Source organism: Chiloscyllium plagiosum, chromosome 11 (assembly GCF_004010195.1).
Source record: "Chiloscyllium plagiosum isolate BGI_BamShark_2017 chromosome 11, ASM401019v2, whole genome shotgun sequence".
NCBI lineage: Eukaryota > Metazoa > Chordata > Chondrichthyes > Orectolobiformes > Hemiscylliidae > Chiloscyllium > Chiloscyllium plagiosum.
In genome coordinates, this window is record NC_057720.1 from 17,286,179 (window position 1) to 17,301,222 (window position 15,044).

Genomic DNA, 15,044 nt, shown 5'->3' on the forward strand with positions numbered 1-15,044 from the left:
CAGTTGGAAATGAAGAGGTCGAGGGCAGGTAATAGGCCAGCGCGGGGTGTCCAGGTGGATGCAGTGTGTTGGAGGTGGGCGAAGGGGTCCTCGGAAGGTGGGCGGGGGTCCTGATTGTGAAAGTAAGCTCGGAGGCAGAGGCGACGGAAGAAGTGTTCGATGTCAAGGCGTCCATTTTTCACTTATAGTCCCCACAAAATTACTGTTCCTTGATCTGACTCAGCTCTATTATTTTACTTTGTAATTATCTCCATTTCAACTCCTGATAAATTTGGTGACCAAACCACCAATGGGAGAAAGTGAGGACTGCAAATGCTGGAGATCAGAGTTAAGAGTGTGGTGCTGGAAAAGCACAGGTCAGGCAGCATCAGAGGAGCAGGAGAATCAACATTTCGGAGATAAGCTCTTCATCAGGATGCCCAAAACGTTGATTCTCCTGTTCCTCGTATGCTGCCTGACCTGCTGTGCTTTTCTAGCACCGCACTCACAACCAAACTACCAACATCTACTTGAAGAAATGGATTAGAGACAAACATGACATTTTCGATCAAATGGAAATTCCTGAAATCACCTTTTGAATTCTTCTTAATATCCTCAGGCATGCACAGTAATTTTGTGGGTGGATCCATTTTTCTTTACTTTTGTGACTCAGGAAATGTTGCAGCATTTTCTTTTATTGATAGGACCACTGACCTAGTTTTAATTTTAATGCATTTACAGTTATGGATGTGCTAAATCTCTGGCCTTTCCCCGCAGTTCAGAATTTAGGTTTCATGTCATGTCTTTAAGGGATTTGAAGTTCAACAACCAATCGTTATCTGACAACTCACTGGACATTTCATTCCTTGATTTAAGAAAAGTGCCAATTTAAGGCATCATATCTTAAAAAAACAACTTTGTAGGACCTTCCCTCACACCAACATTGTTAGTTCACAGTCGGCAACATTAAGCTTGTTGAGTAAGGATTTAAACAAGTGGTATTGAATGGCTTTTGCTCCTATCCAGTTTACAATCTTAATGACAACTTACGTTACATGTGAAGGTCATAACTTTATTCACTAATGCTTTCTAGTGGGTTATGGGAAAGAGGGGAAAATCAGGATCATTTCTGTAAAATGCAATAAAGCCTACATTTGTACCAAGCGTGGTTGGTGCACCAGTTGTGGTGGAAACCAGTTCCTTAACTGTTGTGTTTCTCTCAAGCATGGATGTTTTGAATTTGTTGCAAGTATCATCGCTTCTCATTGTCTTTTTTAAAAGGGGCAAAATGCCGAGAAGGACATTTCTGACAATATCTTACAAACCTGCAACCTCTACCAACTAGAAGAACAAGTGAAGTAAATGTATAGGTACACCACGACCTACACATTCCCTTTTAAGCCAGACACCACCCCGATTTGGAACTTTATCACTGTACCTTCACTATCACTGAGTCAATAACAGTATTGTAGAGTTAGACTGTGTCAGTTCAAGGCGGCAGCTAACTACCACCTTCCCCAGTACAATCAGGGATGAGGACTAAATGTTAGTTTAACCAGCAATCCCATGAACAAAACAAAAAAATGGAATAAATTGTGAAGCAGGCTCAATGCCTGCTCTTAATATTCCTAAATATGAAAGAGGGAAAAAGGCAGAAACAGAAAACCAATGGGTTTTGACTGCTAGCCAAAATCCAGCCCCAAGATCTAGAGACACAAACAAAAAAGAAATTGCTGGAAAATCTCAACAGGTCTGACAGCATCTGTGGAGACAAAAAGTTAACCTTTCAGATTCAGTAATACTTCAAGATTTAGAGCATATTTTCCCTTTAAAAAAAGGCATATTTACAAATTTAAGAATTGCATTCTGGTTCTGTTCCAAACCCTGAAATACAGTGACAACATTTGGGCCATAATTATACCTTGCTTCTTATTTCAACAGTGTGCCCTGAAAAAATCTTGCACCTTCTAGAAATTGCTTTGGTTTGTTTCTCAGCTTTAAAATACAGAATTATTAAAAATAAAAGATGTGGTCTTCAGTTTTTTTTTCTTCCCTAAACAAGTTAATTATTTAATGAAAGGTTACTGCATAGGCGATTGCACCCAATCTCTGTCCCATCATTTCCAATCATTTGTAAAAGTTTGTAGATTGTTGCACAAGATTATTTTCATTAAAATAACATACAGCATAATATTAGACTGTTTATATAATTTTTATTATGGGTAACATCCATAACACCTAATTTCATTTTAGGTCAATATGGATATTTTTATGGATAAATTGATGCGTTGAGTTTCAATTTACAAGTTAACAGAGTCTGCTGAAGTGCTGACTTTTATTTATTTTAGTAATCCCTCTCACTTCCCCTTCTTTCCGTTCCAGGCATAAGGCACCTTGGTATTGTGATGGCATGGATGCCAAGATAATCAAACACAAATCTGATGTTAGCAGAGGTTTGGATTGAACTCTCGTATCTTACTTTATAACACAGAATACATTGAATGTATTATGCCACTATGCAGTTCCGTATCTTGTAACTTTTAATAGATTGGCTCTTGACTGCAGTCATGCTTGGATCTGCATAGAAATATTAAAAGCACAATCAAAAAAAAGTAAGGATGGAGAGTGTGGCTTGGAAAGAACTAGCATAATCTAATCAGTAATGATACATTATGTAGGAAACCTTAAGGACAGGTTTATGACATAACTCCCTTGACAAATTTGAAGATAAAGTTAATAAATAATTGAAGAAGAAAAAGATCGAGAGGGATCATAGGTCAAATAGTTTGTGCTATAAATTTCTACAGTTCTTTAATATGTAGTAATGAGTTGAACCATGTTTGAGTTTTAGGAGGGAAGAGAGATTAAAAAAAGGTGGAAATACACAATTTGGAGGTCCTGCAAACATAATGCATCCTGTGATGAGTCTTAATATACAAAAATGAAAATAGAGAAAAGAATTTTGAAACAGTTTCAAAACATCTGTAACAAAGTGCTCACCTGCAGATACTCCACATAGCAACACGATGAGCAATGTTGTTTGAATTCCATTTGAAGTCATGGTGCGAATAGAATGTAATAATTTGCTCTGCATTACACGTCCACTGACGATGCTTTTATCTTCTCCCACAGTCAAGTTGCTATGTCAATGGCAATATTTCACTACAGTAACTAAACTGCTCAGCAAGACAGAACGATTAAGACTTTTGATCTTCCTTCACTCATAACCCTGGAGAACAAAAAATATAGAAAATAAAGGTACATGATTAGCTACATTTTATAATCCTAATGGGACTGTGCTTTGGTTCAGAGACAACAATCCCCCATAGATTGTGCAGGTGAAAGGCCACTCTGTAGTCCAACAGGTTCCACCCTGGTTTTGTTCAGGGATAAATAAGGGGTGTACACAGCCATGCTTAAAAAAGTAAGACACTGTACACCAAAAACAATAGACTGCAAGAAGAAATTAAATTTTAAAAAGGAACATTAACTGCCGTGAGGTTTATCACGTAAAAAACTTTCAAATGTGACAAATAGGTAAAATACATGAAAATATCATGGTGCAGCAAGATCTGGAAAACATCCAGGTCTGGGCTGACAAAACATTCATGCCACACCATTACCAGGCAATTTGTCTCCAACAAAAAAAAATACAATCATCACCCATTAATATTCCAATGCGCTACTGTTGCTGAATTCCCACTTTCAACATTCGAAGGGCTACCATTTACCAGAAACGGAACTAGATTAGTCATAGAAATAGGATGACAAGAGCAGGTCAAAGGTTAGGAGTCTTGCAGCAATAACTCATCTCATGATTCCCCTGAAGCATGTCCACCAACAAGACATAAGTCAGGAGTGGGATATGGAATACTCCCCAATTGTTTTCGATGAGTGCAGTTCCAACAACATTCAAGATGCTTGACACCATCCAAGCCAAAGCAGCCTACTCGATTTCCATCGTATCCACAATATCCATTCTCTCCACCACCAACATTCAGTAACAACAGTGTGTACCATCTACAAGATGTACAACAAAAATTTACCAAGATTCCTTCGAACGCACCTTCCAAAACTTCAACTAATAACATTCAGAAAGACCATGGCAGCAGATATATGGGAGCACTTCCACTTACAAATTGCCTTCCAAGCCACTCACTATCCTGACTTGGAAATATATTCCCATTGTTTCACTGTCACTGGGTCAAAATCCTAGAAATCCCTTCCAATGGTATTGGGTGCTACCTACACCAAATGGACTGCAATGGTTCAAGAAGGCAGCTCACCACCACCACCACCACCACCTTCAAGAAAAGCTAGGGATGATCGGAGGCTATAATACTTAAGCATATCTTTATCTTTTCCTGTAAAATAAAGTTATACTAGACAGTCAATATGGCTTTGTCAAGGGCAGATCATGTCTGACAAATTTAATTGAGTTCTTTGACGAGGTGATACTGGCAGTGGGTGAGGGTATTACTGTGGATGTTGTATATCTTGGACTTCCAAAAGGCATTTGATATTGTACCACATGGCAATTAGCAAATCAGAAATGGTTGGGATTGGTGGATCCTTGGCAGCATGGATTAGAAGTTAGGAACGAGGATATCTCCAGACTAAAGAAATGAGCTGAGTTGAAAGCGGTGTTCCCCAGCAATCAGCGTTAGAACCCTTGTTTCTTCTTATTAATGAAAGATGTATTGGAATTTTAGATACCTGTGAAGGTTAGAGAAATTGGGCTTATCCTTCTTGGAGTAGAAAAGATTAAAAAGGTGACCTTAGTGAGTTGTCAAAATTGTACATAATTTTGAACATGGTAAAGAAGGATATTCTGATTTCACTAGTTAGGATGTCAGTAATAAGGGGTCACAATTTCAAGATTGTCAGCAAAAGAGCTAGGAGTAAGGAGAGGAGTAACTTCTTGGCTCAGCTGTTAGGATTTGGGATGTGCTTTCGAGGGCTATGTAGATAGGGTTGGAGAATGGGACTAGCTGGGTAGCTCTTTCAAGACTCAGTACAGGCACGATGGGTCAAATGACTTCCTTCTGTACCTGTTAAAAATCACAAAATCATAGATTTTTGTCATATCTATGACCGTGGAAGCATTAGATAATATTCTCCTCCAACTTTGAAACATAGACAGCACCAAAAAAAGATCCATTTGACCAGGAATAGCCTTGTGAATTAGCACCAATGCAGAAAAAAAACCAAAGGCTGCAAAAAAAAAATTTGCAAGAACTGAACGTAAAACTGTTTTTGATAGACGTGTCAAGATTAGATTTAATCTGGAATTTTCCAGAAAGAAAGTATAATTTGCAGAATAGATTCTAAACCCTTAACAGCTTCCAAGACAGCAATCCAATGCAACCACACCAAGAAAAACGTCCAAGATTACAGGTTACAAGATTACAGCTATCATCGAGATGTACAGCATGGAAACAGACCCTTCGGTCCAACCCATCCATGCCGACCAGATATCCCAACCCAATCTAGTCCCACCTGCCAGCACCTGGCCCATATCCCTTCAAACCCTTCCCATTCACATACCCATCCAAATGCCTCTTAAATGTTGCAATTGTACCAACCTCCACTACTTCCTCTGGAAGCTCATTCCATACACTTACCACACTCTGCATGCAACAGTTGCCCCTTAGGTCTCTTTTATATCTTTCCCCGCTCACCCTAAACCTATGCCCTCTAGTTCTGCACTCCCCAACCCCAGGGAAAAAGAATAATGCCCCTCAATTTTGCAAATCTCTATCAGGTCACCCCTTAGCCTCCAACGCTCCAGGTAAAACAGCCCCAGCCTGTTTGGCCTCTCCCTATAGCTCAAATCCTCCAACTCTGGCAACATCCTTGTAAATCTTTTCTGAACCCTTTCAAGTTTCACAACATCTTTCTGATAGGAAGGAGACCAATCCAGATACCTTGTTCCTACATTGAGGGGCATAGGATCACAAATTCTCAAATAATCCCCAATCTCAGCCAGATTAAAAGAAATTCCCTCTCTCAGCAGAAAGAGTTCGCAATAAATCACATCCCATCTATTCCTAATGAAGGGCTTTTGCCCAAAACATTGATTTTCCTGCTCCTCGGATGCTGCCTGACCTGCTCTGCTTTTCCACCACCACTCTGATCCACACCCCATTTTTAGTCATATGGCCATCAACACAACGCACCAGCTTCTCCTTACCTATCAAACACTGCAACCCTAACTCCATCAGAAACGGGGTCCAGAAACTAGGCCCCACCAATTACCCAATGAAGATGTCCACAATTAGAAAATCAGTGCACTGCCCTCCATTCCTCCCTACCAAGAAGCAAAAAACTACAAACTGGCACAAACCATATCACTGCCATCACATGGGTAGGAATGCTTTCTCGCAGACCTAAGTGGCATCCACACCCTTACACTCTCCCTCACCAATAAGAAAACAATTCTCCCTGCAAGCAATAACTCGATCAAGCATGGAACAAAACAGTCACTTCTATCTGATTTCCATCCCAGGTTACTTATATCTATAATGAACACATATCAAGATCTTCAAAGATCCCCTGAACAGAATTGGAGAGATGTTCTGCACCATCCTCTTCCTCATCACCTCTCTCCCCTGGTCTTCTTCCTTTATTGATTTCCTTGTTGCATGTACCTACTTACCTCTTTGAGCAAAATTCAAATAACCTGTGAAAACAGCAATTTTTTTTCTGGGTATGATTATTTAACTTGGGTATTTCCCTTTGTAAACTACACTAAATAAAAAGCAAATTCTAGTTGTATCTCCTAATTCCTTTACTTGATTGCACTCTTACTCTCATCTTCCTAATTATTTTGGAACTCTTTTCCACAGGATTCAATTATCCCTATACTTCATTCTTATTTGATACAAATATTGCACTGATTTTTGATTTAGGATTAGTTATATAATCTTGCCTCAATACTTTGCAAATACTGACACAATAATTTAAGTTAGAAAGACATTGAATTTATACAACATTTTTCACATCCAAAAAGAGTTACATCTTGAAGTACAGTCACTGTTGTATGAACAAGTACTGCAGCCACATTGAGTAAAAAGAGTTAGTTTATGTTTGGTACTGTTTGTTGAGTGGAATGTTGTCCTGCATGCTAAGAGAATTTCTTACACTTCTTCAAATACTGTATAGGATCAGTTCCATCCAGTTGAACCAACAGAACAGACAGATGTATACACCCAGTTTAAACTTCGTGAGGATAGTACCTCTAATAATGCAGCATTGCTGAAGAGCTGCATGAAGACATCAGGCTAACACATATACGCAAGTTCTGGCTCAGGGCTCCAGTGCATGCCAAGAAACAAAATTAGTGGAGCTGACCTTTTTAATGTTGTCATTTATAAGCTAAGTAGAAAATACATAGTTGGCATGAATGCTATAATTCTTAGTTAAAAATCAAAAAGGATTGGAACATTTAGTCAGAAAACCACAGATCAGAAGTACCCAAATTCAACATTTCAGTTGATGAGTTTATCTTAACCCCAATGGGGTTCTAGGACTGGTCTCAAGTTGTCTCCTAATACCACTCACCCTGTACACATTGGGGGGGGGGTTAAATAAGGGGATGACTCTCTACAAGAAATCAACACGGTATGACAGGTAAGAGGAAAGTTATAGGAACTGTTTAATAACGTACACATTTGAAAGTGATCATATAGAATTGCGGGAGTTCTGAATGTTCGCTGTGCTGGAAAGTTCATTTCCAGGGGTTTCGTCACCCTACTAGGTAACATCTTCAGTGGGCCTCCGAGCGAAGCACTGCTGATAATTCCTGCTTTCTATTTATGTGTTTGGGTTTCTTTGGGTTGGTGATGTCATTTCCTGGGTTTTTCCCCCCTCAGGGGGTGGTAGAAGGGGTCTAACTCGATGTGTTTGATGTTGGAATTCCAACTGGAACTCCATGCTTCTAGGAATTCTCATGCAGGTCTCGGTTTGGCTTGTCCTAGGATGGATGTGTTGTCCCAGTCAAAGTGGTATCCTTTCTTAACTGTATGTAAGGATTCTAGTGAGAGAGGGTCATGTCGTTTGGTGGCTAGTTGATGTTCATGTATCCTGGTGGCTAGTTTTCTGCCTGTTTGTCCAATGTAGTGTTTGTTACAGTTCTTGCATGGTATTTTGTAAATGACATTAGTTTTGCTTGTTGTCAAGTTCATTAGCTGCTGTTTTAGTGTATCGGTGGGCTACCGTGATGCCATGTGGTCCGAGTAGTCTGGCAGTCATCTCCGAGATGTCTTTGATGTAGGGGAGAGTGGCTAGGGTTTCTGGACATGTTTTGTCTGCTTGTTTGGGTTTGCTGCTGAGAAATCAGTTGACTGTGTTCAGTGGGTACCCATTCTTTTTGAATACACGGTATAGGTGATTTTCCTTTGCTCTGCATAGTTCCACTGGTGTTGCAAAGTGCGTTTGCTCGTTGAAATAATGTTTGATGCAGCTTCGTTTGTGGATGTTGGGATGATTGCTTCTGTAGTTCAATATATGGTCTGTATGAGTTATTTTCCTGTAGACGCTGGTTTGAAGTTCCCCATTGGCTGTTCGCTCTACTGTGACATCTAGGAATGGCAGTTTGTTGATGTTTTCCTCATCTTTAGTGAATTTTATGCCAATAAGGGTATTATTGATGGTCTTGAAGGTTTCCTCTAATTTGTTTCACTTAGTGATGACAAAAGGTGTCAACCACATAGCAGACCCAAAGTTTGGGCTGGATAGTAGGCAGAGCTGTGTGTTCGAGTCTCTGCATTACTGCCTCTGCTAAGAACCCTGATATTGGAGATCCCATGGATGTTCCGTTGGTTTGTCTGTAAGTTTTGTTGTTGAAGGTGAAGTGTGTGGTAAGGCATAGGTCCACTAGCCTGACAATTCTGTCCTTGCTGAAGAAGTTAGTGGTATATGGTGTATGTGTCTTTGGGTCTTCTAATAGTGTAGTCAGTGTTTCCTTGGCCAGGTTAAATGCTGATTGATGTAAACAAGGCTGTTACATCAAAGGAGACCTTTATTTAATCCTCTTCTATCTTACTGTCTTTGATGGTCTTCAGGAATTCTTGGGTGGAGTGGATGGAGTGGCGTGAGCCTTCTATTAAGTGTTTTAGTCTTTGGTATAGCTCCTTGGCCGATCTGTAAGTTGCTGTTCCAGGTAGGGAGACTATGGGTCTGAGGTGGGCTCCTGATTTGTGAATTTTGGGAAATCATGTTTTTGGCAAGCGTGGGGTGTTGGATCGGTCTGGTTTCACTTTTTGGAAGTGGTCTTAATTTTCCAGAGTTCTGAAGCTTTTTTTTTGAGTAAGGCTGTGATTCGGTTCTCTAGTTGTGGGACCAGGTCTATCGCCACTTGTTGGTAAACATTGGTATCTCGAAGTAGTGTGTTCGCTTTTTCAATGTAGTCTCTTCAATTTAGAAGGATTGTCAAGCATCCTTTGTCTGCAGGGAGGATAACAATGTTTTTTTTTAGTCTTTCCAGTGCTTTCCTTTCTTGTGTATGGAGTGTGTTTCCTTCCTTTTTTCTGCTTAATGTTGGTGCAACTACCTGTCTGATAGTTTGCTGGGTTTCTTCTTTAAGTTGGTTGTCTTTAGTGTCGTTTCTAATGCTGCTAAGAATTCCTGGGAGTTGTAAAGATGGCTTTTTCAGTGTCTGTTAAGAGTCGGTCAGATAAGTTTTTTTATCCATGCTTCTGTGTTGTCACTTTGTGTAAGTTTGTCTTGTTTTTTTCTGCATGTCTAGTTTTTCTTCTTTTTGTGTTTGCCTCTGTCCAATATCTATGGCCTATTGTACTGAGTCTGTCCATTCATGGTCTGTTGCACATGAGTAAGTAAAGATTTTTGGTGCAAAATTTCCCTGTTGTATTTACAGAGTCTGTTGTGAGCATCATTAATCATTTCTCTAAGCATTCTGCAGCTGTTTTGCTCTGCTATTCTTTTAATTAGTGGAGTGTTAAGGGGAGGTTTGTATTTAAGACATTTAGGTAGTCCCTGTTTCTTAGGCATTTGTGCAGGAAGTACAGCTGTTCACAGGTGGCACTCTGTCAGACGGCATTCATTTCCCATTTTCAGCCTATTGCACCCATAAGTCTTAAAGTTTTGAGATTTGTAGCTCACGTCGAGGTTCTGGATGTAGGTTTACTTGCTGAACTGGAAGGTTCATTTCCAGGTGTTTCGTCACGCTGCTAGGAAACATCTTCAGTGGACTTCCGGGCAAAGCACTAATTATAATTCCTGCATTTTATTTATACGTTTGGGTTTCTTTGGGTTGATGTCATTTCTTTATCATGATCTCTTCATCATACAGATAAGGAAGGACACCACTTCGACTGGGGCAACACATTCATCCTAGGACTAGCCAAACAGACACACACGCGAGAATTCTGAAAAGCATGGCATTCCAACTGGAACTCTCTCAACAAACACATCGAGTTAGACCCCTTCTACAACCCCCTGAGAGAAACAGATCAGGAAATGACATCACCAACCCAAAGAAACCCAAACATATAAATAGAAAGCAGTGCTTTGTCCGGAGGCCCACTAAAGATGTGACCTAGTAGGGTGACGAAACGTCTGGAAATTAACCTTCCAGCTCACTGAGCAAACCTACATCCAGAACATCAACCTGAGCTACAAATCTTCTCAAAACTTGCTAATTGCTGGAGTGTTAGTCAGAATCACACCAATGCAATGAAACAAAAAGCAGGAAAGATGCAAGCATATTTATCATGAACTTAGTCATGCCACTACCGAGAAACATTGGGATTTATTTATTTTACAGAACAGATTATGGTAGCTTCATCCCCCAAAGTTTCAAACTGACAAGAATTTAAAAATTTAAAATTACTTTTAACTTACCCAATCAAAACAGGTTAAGTACACCAAAAAGAAAAACCTAAAACTATAACCTCCGCATTTCATGCCTGTTGATCCAAAATTAGATCTTGGCTCTTTAGTTGTGAAAACATATTCATAATTTTATCAAAGGTCCAGCATACATTGAATACCTAATCGTAAGTAGTGGATAAGGAAAGATTTTTCTAAATTAAAATTGCACTTCAGGATTAACTTTGTTTCACTTTTGAATTATATTAGTTTTCAACTGAAGCACTGTGGCATGAAAAGAAGGAAACCAGTTGCCCAAGGGAGGCAGATGCTGGCCCAGAGAGAAAGGAGCTGAAAATGTGTTGCTGGAAAAGCGCAGCAGGTCAGGCAGCATCCAAGGAACAGGAGAATCGACGTTTTGGGCACAAGCCCTTCCTGAAGAAGGGCTTGTGCCCGAAACGTCGATTCTCCTGCTCCTTGGATGCTGCCTGACCTGCCTCCCCAGAGAGAAAGGAATAATTTGAGGAATTCTCTCCTCAAATCTTTGCATGAGTACAATAATGACTGTGCAAGATTGAAACTGGCTACTTTCTTTGCTTTCCAAAAGCTTTCTTTCTCTGCTCTCAAATTACAACAATTGTTTTAACTGCTTCATGCTTACAAAACAAATGGATACAAAAACAAACTGTTCCCAGTTATCATTTAGTGTTGGTAAACTGCTATTCAGTAGCCAAAAATAAAGTAAGTGTTTAAATTAGCTAAGTAGATCGGATACAAATAAGTAATTAGGTATTGTAGATAGACAAAAAAGGGACAGAAGTACAGATAGATAAATGTCATGCATTGAATTAATTAAAAATAGCTTTTAGATGATAGAATGATTTTTGAAAATGTGTAGTGAATTATATGTAGAATGTTTTGCATCAATATTCAAAAATGGACTAACAGAAACTTAACTCTATTGGTTATCAAATGTCCAGCATACATTGCTTAGAGTTAAGTTTCTGTTAGTCCATTTTTGACTATTGATGCCAAACATTCTACATATAATTCACTACACATTTTCAAAAATCATTCTATCTAAAAGCTATTTTCTCCTATCCAGGATAATTTTCAAATTCCTATTGTGCAGTTGAAAAAACAGATATTAAAGCTTAGTTCAATGATCACAAAACACTAGAAAAGGGAAAACAAGAATTAATATGCACATCAAAACAAACAAGAAAAAGTTATATATAACATTGTGCACAATATTTTTTCCTCCAAATCTGCACTAACCCACAGCTGCTGTAGAACTAACCTAAAACATATGTTCAATCATTAAAAACAAAAAAACATAGATCTGAATCCCTAATGTGTGGTTACATCATGACTAAGTATTAGTAACTATTTCTTAAAAGGGAAAGTCCACTGACCAGTGCTTTAAAAACAGTTACTGGAACCATTCTTTTTACATGAATACCATTAGTTATAACAATGCTTTGGTAATTCGCATTTTAATAGAAAAACATTGCACGTCTGCACAAAAAACCTTCAACATCATATAAAGCAAACTGAACACAGGACAAGAAGAAACAGTTATTTCAGGCTAAAAACTGGCTTTGCACATTGATGTAATGTTACCATTGTAAGTGTTCATACCAATTTCACTGGTATCACTCAATTTCCAACCAGAAGCATTATTCTATCAAATTTCACTACCAGTAGATGGCATCTGCAGCACTTTAATTGCTAACCAGTTTAACTGTCGTATTTTAAGCGACAGATCTTCATAAAAATAAGTAGAAGAGGATCTTGTAAATCAGTGGCAGCATACCTATCTAACAGGCCAGAAAGTCTGAGTTCAAGTCCCAACTGCTCTGAAGTTGTCATAACATGCCCAAAATAGGATGATTGAAAAAAATTATAAAAATTAGTTTGCTTGACTTTTTTTTTTGGGTGGAACTAAGAGTCCCGTAGCATACTGCAACAATATGATACAGTGATGTACTATGCATTATAGTTATATTACTCCTTTAATTGCAAAACAAAGATTTATTTGAAGCCTTTTGTCAAGATGATGCCCTTTTAACAACTTTATCTGTCAGTCAGTCAAACAACAGGTATGCAAAGTACGTCCAGTAAGCAATTGGCGGTGTACAGGCAAAAGAATGAGTAAGATACTAAAAAGCCAATTCTATTCATTCATAAGCAAAGTATAAATGCAGCATATTCTTATTTTGAACTTCATAGTTCCATAAAGCATCATTAAATGAAGCAGTTTAAGGTGTACAGACACAAAAATCACATTAAAACTTTTTTCAGCTACCATTAAGAAGTGACAATGCCAGAGAACATCTTTGCATATTTCCACATGCAGGGTTTCTTTTTAAGTACACTTATGGGATGTCCGAGTTGGAGGCTAGGGCAGTATTTTATTGCCCATTCGGAAATGTCCTTTAGAAGGTACAAGTGAGTTACTTACTTGACCATTGCTGTCCACCTATACCTGTGGTGTAGGTAGTCCCAATTGTTAGAGTCATGTAAAGCATGGAAACAGACCCTTCAGATCAATTTGTCCATGCCAACCAGACATCCTAAATTAATCTAGTCCCATTTGCCAACATTTGGACCATATTCCTCTAAACCCTTCCAATTCATTTACTCATCCAGATGTCTCAAAATGTTGTAATTGTACCAGCCTCCACCACTTCCTCTAGCAGCTCATTCCTTACACACACCAACCTCTGCATAAAAAAGTTGCCCCTTAAGTTCCTTTTAAATCTTTCCCCTCTCACCTTAAACCTATACCCTCTAGTTTTGGACTCACCCATCTGGGGGAAAAGACCTTAGCTATTCATCCAATCTATGCCCCTTGTGATTTTATAAACCTCTCTAAGGTCACCCCTCACCCTCCGACGCGCCAGGGAAAATAGCCCCAGCCTATTCAGACTCTCCCTATAGCACAAACCATCCAATCCTGGCAACATCCTTGTAAATCTTTTCTGAATCCTTTCAAGTTTCACAACATCGTTCCTATTGCAGGGATACCAGAATTGCATGCAGTATTCCAAAAATTGCCTAACCAATGTACTGTACGGCTGCAACATGACCTAACTCCTACATTCAATGCACTGAACAAAAAGGCATGCATACAACATCTTCTTCACTATCCTGTTGACCTGGGACTTCACTTTCAAGGAACTATGAACCAGCACTCCAAGGTCTCTTTGTTCAGCAACACTCCCCATGACCTTACCATTCAGTAAGTCCTGCCCTGATTTGCCTTTCCAAAATGCAGCATCTCACACTTATCTAAATTAAACTCCATCTGCCACTCCTCAGCCCATTGGCCCATCTGATCAAGATCCCATTTTAATCAGAGGTAACCTTCTTTGCTGTCCACTACACCTCCAATTTTGGTGTCATCTGCAAACTTACTAATTATACCTCCTTGTTCACATCATATCATTTGTAAAAATGATGAAAAGCAGTGGACCCAGCCCCAATCCTTACGGCATACCAAGTCATAGGTCTCCAGTCTGAAAAGCAACCCTCTACCAACACCTTCCGTCTTCAACATTCAAGCCAGTTCTGTATCCAAATGGCTGGCTCTCCGTGTCTTCCAGGTGATCTAACCTTCCTAATCAGTCTACCTTGTGGAACCTTGTTGAACACCTTACTGAAGTCCATATAGATCATGTCCACCACTCTGCCCTCATCAATCCCCTTCATTACATAGTCCAAAAACTCAAAGTCAATTTAGTGAGACACAATTTTCATGGACATAGCCATGCTGATTATCCCTAATTAGTCTTTGCATTTCCAAATCCTGTCCCTCGGGCTTCCCTCCAACAACATGCCCATCACTGATGTCAGGCTCACCAGTCTATAGTTCCCTGGCTTTTCCTTACCACCTTTAAATAGTGGCACCACGTTAGCCAACCTCCAGTCTTCTGACACCTCATCTGTGGTTATCGATGATACAAATATCTCAGCAAGTGACCGAGCAATCACTTCTCTAGCTTCCCACAGAATTCTAGGATACACCTGATCAGGTCCCAGGGATTTATCTACCTTTTTTGCATTTTAAGACATCCAGTACCACCTCCTGTGATATGGACATTTTTTCCAACATGTCGCTATTATTTTCCCACATTCTATTATCTTGCATATCCTTCTCCACTGTAAACACTGATGCAAAATACCCATTTAGTATCTACCTCATCTGAGGAGTTTACACACACATGCGGCCT

At 39.3% G+C, this 15,044-nt stretch overlaps 1 protein-coding gene across 3 annotated transcripts in view; it reads right to left on the reverse strand.

The window, feature by feature from the left end:
- Positions 1-15,044, reverse strand: part of tgfbr3 (transforming growth factor, beta receptor III) — a 181,546-nt gene that overhangs the window by 155,884 nt on the left and 10,618 nt on the right. For all 3 annotated transcript variants that reach the window (XM_043698779.1, XM_043698780.1, XM_043698778.1), the window contains exon 2: positions 2,980-3,208. In XM_043698779.1, coding sequence (XP_043554714.1) covers positions 2,980-3,073 — 94 coding nt within the window. In that variant the 5' untranslated portion in view covers positions 3,074-3,208. The remainder of the gene's footprint in view (positions 1-2,979; positions 3,209-15,044) is intronic.